Source organism: Danio rerio, chromosome 20, assembly GCF_049306965.1.
Source record: "Danio rerio strain Tuebingen ecotype United States chromosome 20, GRCz12tu, whole genome shotgun sequence".
NCBI lineage: Eukaryota > Metazoa > Chordata > Actinopteri > Cypriniformes > Danionidae > Danio > Danio rerio.
Window position 1 is genome coordinate 50,707,800 of NC_133195.1, and position 12,950 is coordinate 50,720,749.

Below are 12,950 nucleotides of genomic sequence, written 5' to 3' on the forward strand. Positions count from 1 at the left end.
ACTTTTAGGTTTGGAAAAAAAGAATCATTGGCTTTACAAAGAATTAAGGTAGGTGGTTGCAAACAATTGATATGGGTTGAATTTAAACAAATAAATGAAGTAATTAATAAATGTAATTGGTTTGTTTACATTCAGCCTTTATAAGTTGTTTGCTTCCCCTTTACCTTAATTTTTTGTAAATTTAATGAATCATTTATTTCAGTGTAGTTGTTCTAAAGTAAATAAATATTCACTTTTACATTAATATATGGTATAATTCATTTAATACAAATATTATTTATATTTTGCACTGTAAGAAAATCTTGCTGCCTTCAGTTTTTTGTTGAATCAATCAAACTATTCCGATTTGTCTCAACTTAAAACAGTCAAATTGACTAAAAATATTAGGTTAAACTTTGTATACATTTTCAAACAATTTATACAGACTGAATTTAAACAAACAAATAAAGTTGAACATTACTGAATTAAATTTGTTTATTTAAATTAAGTCCATATAAATTATTTTGCAACCACTAAACTTAAAAAACAATTTTTTTCTGTTTATTTGTTTTGCAGTAATTAAACAGTGACCGGTTTTTATCTTTATTTTATTTAGCATGCATCTCTTCAAATGTAAATGTACCTTTGTTTGCATAGCTTCTATTATCTTTGATTTTCACTAGCTTTACTTGTGTGAGAACAGCCAGAACAAAGTTTCACTTTTAATGATAAAAACAGAAATAATCATAGAGAGTAAATATTTATAAAATGTTTAGTATTCAGGATCTCCACTAGTTGCCATTTAATAATTGAAACTCTTGGAAGTTCTTGTTTAGTCAAAGCTTATTTAAAATCTTATCCCATTTTTTTTTAAACAAATAAATACTGCATGGTTTAGTTGCAGTGATTTTAATCATCAGAAGCATTGGAAGCTCTTAATTTGTAAAAACTTATTGAAATCTTAATCTCAGAAATTGTATAAATGTTTTTAAAAGCATCTCTTGTTTTGTTCTGTAAATGCATGAAAACATTTTTAGTGATTTACTGATCAATGCTGTTCAATGATAGTTTTAATAAATAAATAATATTAGTAATTGTTATATTAGCAAACATATTTAAGTATATTTATTTAAGAACAAAACATTCAAAGTAATATCATGTCACAGAAATGAGTCACATTAATCATTCTATCCTTTATTTTCCTTTGGCTTACCTTATATATCCGGAGTCGCCACAGCCGCCAACTATTCCAGCATATATTTTACACAGCAGATGCCCTTCCAGCTGCAACCCAGCACTGGGAAACATCCATACACACGGCCAATTTAGTTCATTCAATTCACATTTTACAAAAAGTAAACATTTGTTATCATAATGAACAGCTATATTTCTATAACGTTTATTAACTTGATATAAAAAAATTACACATTTTAGTTAAATGTCACCCAAACTGTTATCAAATATTTTTACCCCAAATTTTCAAAATAATACTAAAATCACAATTTACTATGTAAAATAGATCTTAATAAAATACTAATTCCTTTCTATAAAATACTTGGAGTATTTCTAGATTTAATTGACTGGAACTTGATCTTTGTTAAGCTGCTTTGACACAATCTATAAAGTAAAAAGTGCTATAGAAATAAAGACTATTTACTGTCAAATTTGCTGCATTTAATGTTGACGTTTCAGTGCATTTGAAGCTTAAAATTCTTAATATTCACAGTTTCTTCTTTCTTCTGTATAAAACAGTCAATGTATAGTATTAATGCCGGTCTGTGGAGCCACATAAATTATATAGCTAGTTATTTTCAGTGTGTGTGTATATATATATATATATATATATATATATATATATATATATATATATATATATATATATATATATATATATATATATATATATGTATATATATATATATATGTATGTATATATATATATATATGTATGTATGTGTGTTATAGTTTCGCCAAACCTTTTCTGTACCCGACTCAACATTGATTGTAAGTCTGTCTTCTACTTCCTGTTGCCATGGTGATCAGAGCAAAAAAAAAAAGAGAGAAACCAAACTGAACAAGTCTTTTCAGTCTGTTGTGCTAAAAGCTATTTATAAGTATGTACGTGCGCGTATGTGGGCGAGCATATAGACTGTCCCTATAGCGGCAGACATGATGGACATTTATTGAACCCATCAACTGACACTGGTGTAGCCAAATTGATGTTTTAATATCTATTTATTTGTTGTTTTTTTTTTATCAAAAAAGGCTAGTTAACATTTTGTAAAAGAATTGTGATATGATTTTGGCATGAATTATTACACTCAAGCTAATAACAATTACATTTAAAATAGTAATCAATCAAAGACTGTGTATTCCACTTAATTAGTTCAAGAAAAATGTATTTATCTAGTTCATTTTTGAAACTGAAATCTAGCTTGGGTTTTTATTGAATGCTGAGATGATTTTCGCAGTGGAAAGTTCACAGTAACCGTCATCTAAAATAAAAGTATGCCATTAAAGATATTAAGTTTAGATTGATAATGAAGAATTAATTAACTATATTAGAAGTTATGATTGACGAGTGTGGTTTACAGCAGAAATGACTGGTTAAAATGTAAATCTTTAAAGCCTATATTTGTTGTCATGTTTCAAGTTAAAGGATGTCGTTTACTTTTATCATGGTAGACATTTTAAAAGGATTTCCATTATTGATTTCTAATGCGGTTTGCATTTAAGCGTTTTGTATTTGTAATGATATTTACGTTTAGGCCATAGTTTAGTTTAGTAATACTTTTTATATCAAATAATTGTTCATTTTTATGGTCCTCTATCTATAGTCTGGATGTCATAAAGTAAATCTCATTTCGTTGATGCTTTTATTTTACTACTGTAACATTATTTGCTCCCTTAATATCCTGAAGTATGTTTTGAAACATATGAGAGGTGCAGATGTTGCTAGAAACATGTATAACTAGTTTTTTTCAATTAAAATTATGATAAAGTAAATAAAGTAACACTTTAGTTTAAGTCACTATTTACACTATTAACTTGGCTTGTTACTTATAAAGAGATTAATCTTATATTAGTGTTTGAGTGCCTATGCTAGGGTATAATTTTATTCTACATCCCCAATCATAGCCAATTCCTAAACCCTACCATCTTGCTAACTATTAATAAGCCGCTAATTAGAAAATAGTAGAGCCTATAGTTAATGGTTTAATGCCGTGAATTAGACATTAAAATAAAGTGTTATCGTAGTTCATTATTTGTGCTCGCCGTTTTGTGCAGTTCAGTCTACAGCCTAAACTAGCAGTTTGTTAAACCATTGCGCCCCCTGGAGGCTAGAAACAGAGACAACAGCTAATCTGTCAAATATAGATAGGCTATTGTGCATTCTCAGCGATAATTATCTGTGGTTTCCACTTTTTGAATGTTTATATTATTATTATGAACGTACGTTTTTAACTCTATAGGCTATGTAACGTAATATTTAATTGCATTGAAATGTCTCGTCAACTCGTTAGCGGCTAATAAAGTGACGTCCATCTTTCTTTCCTCTGACCACCGTAAAACTTCACTTTCTTTCATTTTGTTGAAAGTCATGAACGCTTCATGCTATTGGAAGAAACGTGAACGTAAAATATATGATATTTGTTTGTAGTTTCACGTCTATAGGGGTTACAATAGCAGACTTCCGTTTTTTGGTAAAAAACCTCGTAGCGCTTCCGGTTCAGGTCATTTGTATGTGTTTCATAAAATATAAACGCGTTTCACCCAAATGCGCGATAAAACATAACCGATGTCCATCACATGTCCTTACTGACATCAAGAAGTTGATCGCTGGAAATTGAAGTAATATTAGAACAAATCTGCACCAATATGAAGTTCTGGGTAGGTTAGCATAGGCTATTCCCTTAAAAGTCATTGACACTGCCGTCATTTCTTTTAGTTTACCAATAATGTTATACCTCTATAAATGACGAGCATCAATAAAAAAAATAAAAATTAAAGAGACAATAAGACATCAGCTGTTTCGATCTATAAACAGAGGTCAAAATTAATCAAACTCGATTAAAGTAAGGAAATTAATCAAACTCGATTAATCGAGGATTCTAGCGCCAAAAACAATATTAAAAACGCACACACAAAAAGCAAATTAATAAACAAATGAATGTATAAAAGCAGATGTATGCATAAAATACAGCATTAATCATTAAAAAATATATAAAATTGCGGGCTTTTCTTACTGTTGTTAACATTTTTCCCAATAAGCAAATGCAATGAGACCACTTTTTGGTTTGTTAATGTGGTGTTCAGCATAAATTTTACTCATTTACCCAAATATGTCTACTTTTTTTCTGGGAACCCTGGAAATATAAAATAAGTCCATAGTTATTATAAGTAGTCAAAACTTAACAAAAAACTGTTTTTCTTTCTCTTTCAATCAGTGGTTGTTGTATATAACCTAATAAACTATGATGTAGCACTTTAAAAAGGTGATTTTGTTACATGAATCAATTGATTTAAACTGATTTTATGCAGATAATTAAATAGACACATTAGTATAGCCTACACAAACATGAAAAGCTTAATTTCAAAACGTCAATTTAGCTTATTAAATTCCCCTGTAGCGCATGTGTTTGGACTGTGTTTCTCTCTCTTCCTCTTTCAGTAAGTGGTTGTTGTATAGTAAACTAGAAGGTAACCCTTTGTTAAAGTTATCCAGTTACAGTAATTAATTAATGAAAACTGATTTTTTTAGGTAATTAAATAGACACGTTAGTTTATAAAACCCAAACTTAAAACAAAAAATATGGGTCCAATTGAAAAATCTTAGTTTCTCTGGATTTACAATTTATAGTTATGTATTTTAGTTAAATGTCATTTAATATTATTCTTTAAACTATTGATGACATTTCATCAAATTTCAAGTAAGTGTTGTCAACAGCATTTTATTCCATAATACCCAATAGAATAAATCAAATATAAATATTTTGCTCAAACACGCATCTCTAATAAATCTAGAAAAACAAAATCATTTAAGTGGCTTCTTTCTTGTTTTCAATAGCTTTATTTTAAATACATATAATCATAAAATAATTCAATAATTATTATTCATATTTATTTTCCAACATCTTAGAAATAAAAGCAAATAAAATTTGATTGAAACAAATATATGAATACAAATAATAAATTTAAATTAATGAAAGAAAAAACTTGAATGCATTAATGAAGTAATAAGTGTGTAAATATCTTTTTTTTCTCTCTCCCTTGAACACTATATATATATATATATATATATATATATATATATATATATATATATATATATATATATATATATATATATATTTCGAGAAACATTTAAAATATTTTAGAGCAGTAAACTCGGCCAGCTAAGTAATTCAAATGAATCATTGACTTCTGCTTTCTTCATTTGCTTCTAAAACACATATTTTTTTACAATTCAAAATAGCATTTTTGGATATCTTTTCTGCTGGAGATACTGTTGTCCTCAAAAACCAAAATGTAAATGGTGGCAGTTTTAAAATCTTGACTTTTCCAAATCGCGGTATACCTTAAAACGGTTATTGTCCCGTACCTAAAATATAATGTATATAAATCTATAAAATATGTATATGTAGTGTATAGAATTGTAATGAGTAGAGAAAACATTATGATGCAACAACAATATAAACCTTTTCTGAATAATGATTTTATTATTAATAATAGTTTATACTGATAACTAGCCACAGAATAAACTTAGACTTTATACTGGAAAAGATATGTCTCTTTCTATGATTCAATTTTTAATTTTTTTTTTTATGATTTGAACTTTTTATAGATTTTTTCCTATTTCAAATAATGCAGATGAATATCAAATACAGAGCATTAACATAAAAGCAGAACAATGCAAAATAAATAAATACAATAAATAAATAACATCATATAAATTGCAAAAGTAAACCAAACCAAAACACACACAAGGAAATTAAAAAGAAAAAAAGATTATTAACTATTATTTTGTCTCTTTACATGTTTGCATACATTGTGGGTTGCAGAAATGTAGAAATTTTCCCCATTTATCAACACAAATTTAAATTCTACCATGTAAACTATAGGAGAGTTTTTCATACGATTAAATGTTTTTTTTTTGTTTTTGTTTTTGTTCAATAATTTAACAGTACTATCAGTTCACAAATTGTTTTTACTTCCTTTTTACTTTCTCCCCAACAGCAGCAGTGGCTGTAATTAGATGTTGCTCATAAATCCAGTAAATACAGATAAATAATATAAACTCAATAAATGAACAAATAAAAAACACATACAGAACATAATAATATTAAAAATATATAGACATAAATACAAGATCAATACAATAACAATAGTACATAAATCAAATAAGATAATTACACTTTTACCGTGCGTCTCACCACAGTGACCTTATTCATTCTCCAAAAATGCCAAATAATTTCGCCCTTCTTCTCTGATAAACATTCAATTGATCTAGTAATCTGTCATTTTAGGATGATCGTATTTTAAAGTCAGTGCAGATACAACCCTTCTTTTATTTTACCTCTGCCACTAACTAAAATTAAGCAGATAAATGGAGTAGATGTTAAAAACATGCATGACTAATATTGATGTAACAGCTTTAAGAATTTGTCTTTGCCAGCCATCAGATGTAGTTTGGCATCATATGTCAGTCTATGACTGCAGAATACTGCGATCGACCTATCAGAATCAGATATCCTGAAGGAGTGTGTAATAATATATCACACACACACACACACACACACACACACACACACACACACACACACACACAGATCTATACTCTATATTTAGAGCTATAATGTCATTTCCTATTCTCTTGTTACCATGCAGCGGATTTTCCTTGGCAACCGATGGCTCCATGGTTACATAGGAGGTTTCTGTTAATGTGTAGATAATTCCTCATGCACTCAGTAACTCTGTTTCCTCATATCTAACATATCCTGCAGCTTATTAAGTGATGTCGTGGCTATTAACTTGTTCATGTTCAAAGTTTTTTTGTGTTTTAATGTATAAATTACATGGTTATTTATCACTTGTGTATGATTTAAAAATATTCTGCACCTCATTTTCGTCAACAAATGTCTTGGTAAATTCCTTATAAATTATATTGAATTAAATGTGAATTAAATTACAATCTAAAACATTTTTTCTCCAGTTTTCACTAATACCTTTGTCATCACTTAAAAATAATTTTATTGACTTCATTTTAAAATAGAAAAATAATTATTCAAAGTATTGTAATGAGATATGCACAATGTTTGATTAGTTTTACAATAGTAAAATGTCTGCATGAACACTTTTAGTATGCAGGACTTTTGCCAGCTCGTGTGTATAGTGGAAAGTAAACGCCAAAAAGTGCATATATCAAAAAAGAAACTGTATTTATCAAAAAATGTTCATCAAATGTTTATTAAAAATGCCTTAAATGTTTAGCTAACAATACCTTTAGCTTTATTTTACCAGTTGTTTTGTATTATAGAGCTTAATCATTAGTGTTTATGAGTTTCTTAAAACACATGCTTTTAAAAGATGATTCATGTTTTAATACGGAAATTATTAATTAAATCGCTTTGCCTTTTCAGTAATATATTATCATAGATATTGTAATAAAGGAGTTGTAAAACAATTGTGTACCTTCAATTTTGTTGTACCATAAAGGTAAAGAACAGTATCATAAGAGCTCTTTTCTGTATAGTATACAACTTTTACAAAGGTACAAAACTGTTCCTTAAGGAACTTTATTTGTACCTCCGTGTACCCTTTTGTAGTATAGTATATAATAAGGGAGTGTAGTATATAATATATAGTGTAGTATATAATAATATTTAGAACAGACTCCAAATGTAATTTGCAGCCTCTTTCCTCCAGTATTCAGTGTAATATAAAACAGTAAAATAAAAAAATAAAAAAGACTTATGTAAAGCAACAAATGATTTTTATTTTTATATATAAAGTCAGTATTTCCTGTTAAAAACGCTAGAATGATGATCATACACTTAAGCACAATCATGCATTTTTCTGTCCTCTTGCAGGTCTTATATAGGAGGTTTCTGTTAATAAGTAGATCATCCTCAGGCTCTCTGATTCCTCATACATATCCTGCATCTTATCATTGATAGCTGTGGCCATTAATTGGTTCATGTTCAGTTTTTTGTGTTTTAGTTAATACATTTTAGGATTATTCATTACTTCTGTTTGATTAAAACAATGTTTCTCCTATTTTATGTCAACAAATGATTTAATAATTTCTTTATAAATGATATTGGGCTAAATGTGATCCTCTACTGCCCTCTAGTGACAAACACTCAGTTTAAATCTTAGCAAACCTGATGCATTTCTTTCACTTTTATTTGAAAACATATTATTCACTCATTCACATCCAGAACGCTGCGGCAAGGATTCTGACCAGAACCAAGAAATCAGAGCACATCACACCTGTCCTCAGGTCTTTACACTGGCTCTCAGTTACATTCAGAATAGAGTTAAAAGTACTATTACTTGTCTATAAATCACTAAATGGCCTCAATACTTAACAGATATGCTCACTGAATACAAACCTAACAGACCACTTAGATCTTTAGGATCATATAAACTAGAAATTCCAAGAGTTCAGCCAAAGCAGATGAATCCCCAATAAATGTTACAACCTCTTTGATGTTATCTAGAGTAAAAGGTCTAACATTTAAAAGGTGTGGTAATTTCACAGTATGAGGGTGTAAGCAAAAGACATTGACAACAGGACTGCCAAGAAAAGTGATTAAATGTACAAAAGTAGAAACAGAATAATGCCCAAATATATATATATATATATATATATATATATATATATATATATATATATATATATATATATATATATATATATATATATATATATATATATACAAAAATAAATATTTACAATAATAAAAAGAATGTAATAAAGTAGCAAGTTCAAACAAAGTATCAAACAAAAATTACTTCAACTCAGGAGTAAGGGGACGATAGTGAAGCCAAACAAAAGAATGAAATATATCAAAACAGTTCTAACTCCTGAAAGACCCCTTACCTTGCTAGAAACATATGAAAAGAAAAGAAGTCTTCAGCGCCATACGCCGTATTCTTTTCTTTACTCAACTGTATATAAAATAATAACAAGAATGGCATTCACCTCTGTACTTTAACAATAAATTTCCTACGTGTTTGCAAAATGAAAGTCGTACGACATCTTCCCTGTCCATCTTACTCTGAGAAAAGAGTGAACTTGATGAAATATCTCAGTATTGACGGTTAAGAGCTGGGCCAAAAACAAACGAATCAAACGAAATAAAATGTACAAAAATCCAGAGTTTGTCAAAATGGGCAAAAGTTAAACAAAAACAACAAAATCATGTCAGCAAAGTACACGAAAAACGAAATCAAAGCAAAAATGCGATGCCTTTTGCTCTCCCTGCTGTCCTTTGATGTGACCGCGCCACGTCGCCCAATGAAAATGGATTGGTCTCCTGACCAATCAACTGTCGTGAAGGCGGAGCTACAGAAATTACAGGCAACAACCTATTTACTGCTACAGCCGTAACCACCTTCAGCTACTAACAGCGCCCCCCACTGCTGGAATCAGCTTCTAGAAATAATCAGGTGTGCTCCAACATTAGGCACATTCAAATCAAGACTGAAGCACATCTGTTTAGCTGTGCCTTTACTGAATGAGCACTGTGCTACATCCCACAGATCACACTATTCAGTTCTTTTCTTTTTTATTTCTTTAAAACTTGTTTTAACACATTTTAATCTGTTTTTAATCATTTTTATTCCTTGTTGTAGTTATTCTTTTAGTCTTGTTTATGTAAAGCACTTTAAATTTCCATTGTGTGTGAAATGTGCTATATAAACAAACCTTATTTACTTTCTGCCGAGGATTCGGCTTGTATTCACCATATGCCAATGCTGAGATCATATATTTTTGAACCATAACTGTGCATCGTCCTGTCCTCTTGCAGGTGTTATAACTGTGGAGGTCTGGACCACCACGCTAAAGAGTGTGGCCTTCCACCCCAGCCAAAGAAGTGTCACTACTGTCAGAGTGTCACGCACATGGTGGCCCAGTGTCCCCACAAGGGGGCGCCGTCGCCCTCCGCGTCTCAGGACCCGCAACGCCCCTCCACCTCCGCTCAGTCCCCGGAAGAGGAAAGCCGCTCAGGCTCATCTTCATCCCCGGAGGAGGCTTCTCAAAGAGGGAGTCGCTCCCAGCGCTGGAGAAAGAGCCGGGACTGAAACAAACACACCTCTCATCCAGACCAGGCCCGGACACGAAATCATCTACCTCAAACAGCTGGGTCACAGACAAGACCCTCCCTTCCCGTGCAGCTATATGGTATCATAATGATGGGTTCACACACACACACACAAACACACACACACACACTTGTTTGTGTGTGTATGAGTGTACATACATGTGTGTGTTCTCACTAAGCAATCACAACAAACTCTATGACTGACGTGTGTGTGTGTGTTTGTTTTAGAGCGAATGTAAGTGTGTAAATGAGAAAATAGTAAAGCAAAACAGATTACGCTTTGAAGAAGAAAAACTTGCATTAATGTTTTTAAAAATTACAATCCAAATCAAACATTTTACCTTCATAATGTGAGTAATGGAGCAGGACTTTCACTTCAAATGTGCTTTAATGCATGGGATTTGCATTTGTAATGTGAACGTTTCGTCTGCTTTTCCTCTGAAAACACTTTTCAGACTGTTTCAGTGTCTTAGATGGACAACACAACGGTTTTTAACATTACTAATAAGTGTTTATTACATTATAATTTCAGAATTCATTACATATCGAGGATCAGGAGGCGGTTCAGGAGACACTATGAATTGCAGTGAGTAATGATGCTGAAAATTCATCTGGGACAAAATTGTTCGACATCAGTAACACTTTAAATAACGGTCTATTAGTTTGCGTATTTAATAACATGAACTAAGAATTTACAGTACTTGTTCATTATTTATTAATCATAGTTCAACGATTGATAATGCATTATTAAAATCCAAAGTTATGGTGGTTAAAATTAGTTAATGCACTTTGAGTTACACTAACAATGAACGACTGAATTGTCATTAATTGACATTAAAATGAACGAATAACTGGTATTAAATGCGTTGTTCATTGTTTGTTAATGATAGTAAATTCACAAACTAACATTAACTAATGGACCATTACTTAAAGTGTTACCTTTAAAATCTATTAAAACAGATACTAGTTGGTAACCCTTTAGTTTAGGTCACAATTCAAGCTATTAACAAACCATTAAACAACACTATTTGCTTAATAAACTCCTAATCAGCTGTTTTGTTAATAGTTAGTAAGATAGATGTTGTGTTTAGGTTTTGGGTAGGATTAGATATGTAGAATAAGATTATACTTTTTAACTACTAATTAACAGGTAATATCTTAATAATGGGCAGATAATAAGTCAGCGGTAAATGGCGCATGAATTGTGACCTAAGCTAAAATGCTACCGTTGTTTAAAATATATATCGCAGTTGTTCCTGTGAGTTTAATTAAATAAATGCAACTTTAAAAAACATTTTCACAATCCTTAAATCTCCAAATATTTAACATTTATTTAAAATCCTAATATCTCGCAATAATATTGCCTGAAAGAGTTTGAGGAAAAGCACAGGTGAAACGTTCATGTTCAGATTAAGAACATGCATTATAACTAGTAAAATCAGATTCACATATAACAGCAAAGAAGTCTCAGTATTTCACAGTTCGATTCATGTTGAAATGTATGGGTCCCGGGACAGACGTATTATGGCTGGGAATGGATATAACCAATCAATAACAATATTATGGGACAAATAGAAAGTTTTTAATGGAGAATATGTGTTTTAATTTCTTTTATATATGCGGCTCTCAAATATTCTGGTCTTTAGACGATTAGATTGTAAGGACTGAAGCGTAAGAGCTTAATAACTTCAGCCAGAGCAGACTAATGAACTGATTGAAACCTATCAGCACTGTTTAGTTGCAGTGTAAAGCCGTCTTTTGCTTCATCACAGACACGGTGATAGTTTAAGACTTTAATATATGTTGAGATATTATAAATGTTGAAGTGTACTGTAATATATATGGAACACATAGGTAGATGAAGTTGATTTTTTTTTATACACACACACACACACACACACACATATTTATATATATTTATATATATATATATATATATATATATATATATATATATATATATATATATATATATATATATATATATGTATATATGTATATATATATATATATATATATATATATATATATATATATATATATATATAATGGCTCTTTGATTTGATTCCTCTCCTCCCTTATGCGTTGCTTCATTAAACGTGGAGTATGATGCTGTTATTGGGTCTAAATTACCGTAATGAAGAAATGGTCATATTCTAAATTACCAATAGAAACTATACATTCTCTCATCTTGTGTCGTCACATACAAAAATAACTTTCAAAATATTATTTTATTTGATTTTGGCTATATTTTGAGAGTGTATCGTGAATTATTTTAGTGGTTAAGGATGTTACTCTATTCAGTAATGCTGTGCATGATCCATGGTGACATAAAAAGCAGGCCAAATCTTCTCTATTTTTTGCTTTTTTCAGTAGTTTGTTGTTGCTTTTCTTCTATAACAACTTAATACTGAAAAAAATCTAATAAAATCATGTTGCGCACATACTGTAGGAATTATACAAAAATAATTTTCAAACTTTGTAAATTTCACAGGTAATTCTGAATTTAAATCCGATGACTGCAATAATAATTTTCAATCTTTAAAAATCATGCTATTTTTACTCCTATTATGCTGAGTAAGTTAGAAAAATCAGGCTTAACATTTAGAGAAATTTTCGCACCAATATTGCTAGTAAATT

The 12,950-nt window shown here is 30.1% G+C and overlaps 1 protein-coding gene across 2 annotated transcripts in view; it reads left to right on the plus strand.

The window, feature by feature from the left end:
* The window catches only part of lin28b (lin-28 homolog B (C. elegans)), a 55,674-nt gene extending 43,450 nt beyond the window's left edge, over nt 1-12,224 (plus strand). Inside the window, exon 7 of one of the 2 annotated variants that reach the window (XM_068215373.2) lies at nt 10,017-12,224. In XM_068215373.2, the coding sequence (XP_068071474.1) occupies nt 10,017-10,290 (274 nt within the window). In that variant the 3' untranslated portion in view covers nt 10,291-12,224. The remainder of the gene's footprint in view (nt 1-10,016) is intronic. The other variant, NM_001301416.1, reaches the window with a different exon arrangement.
* Nucleotides 12,225-12,950: the final 726 nt, after the last annotated feature.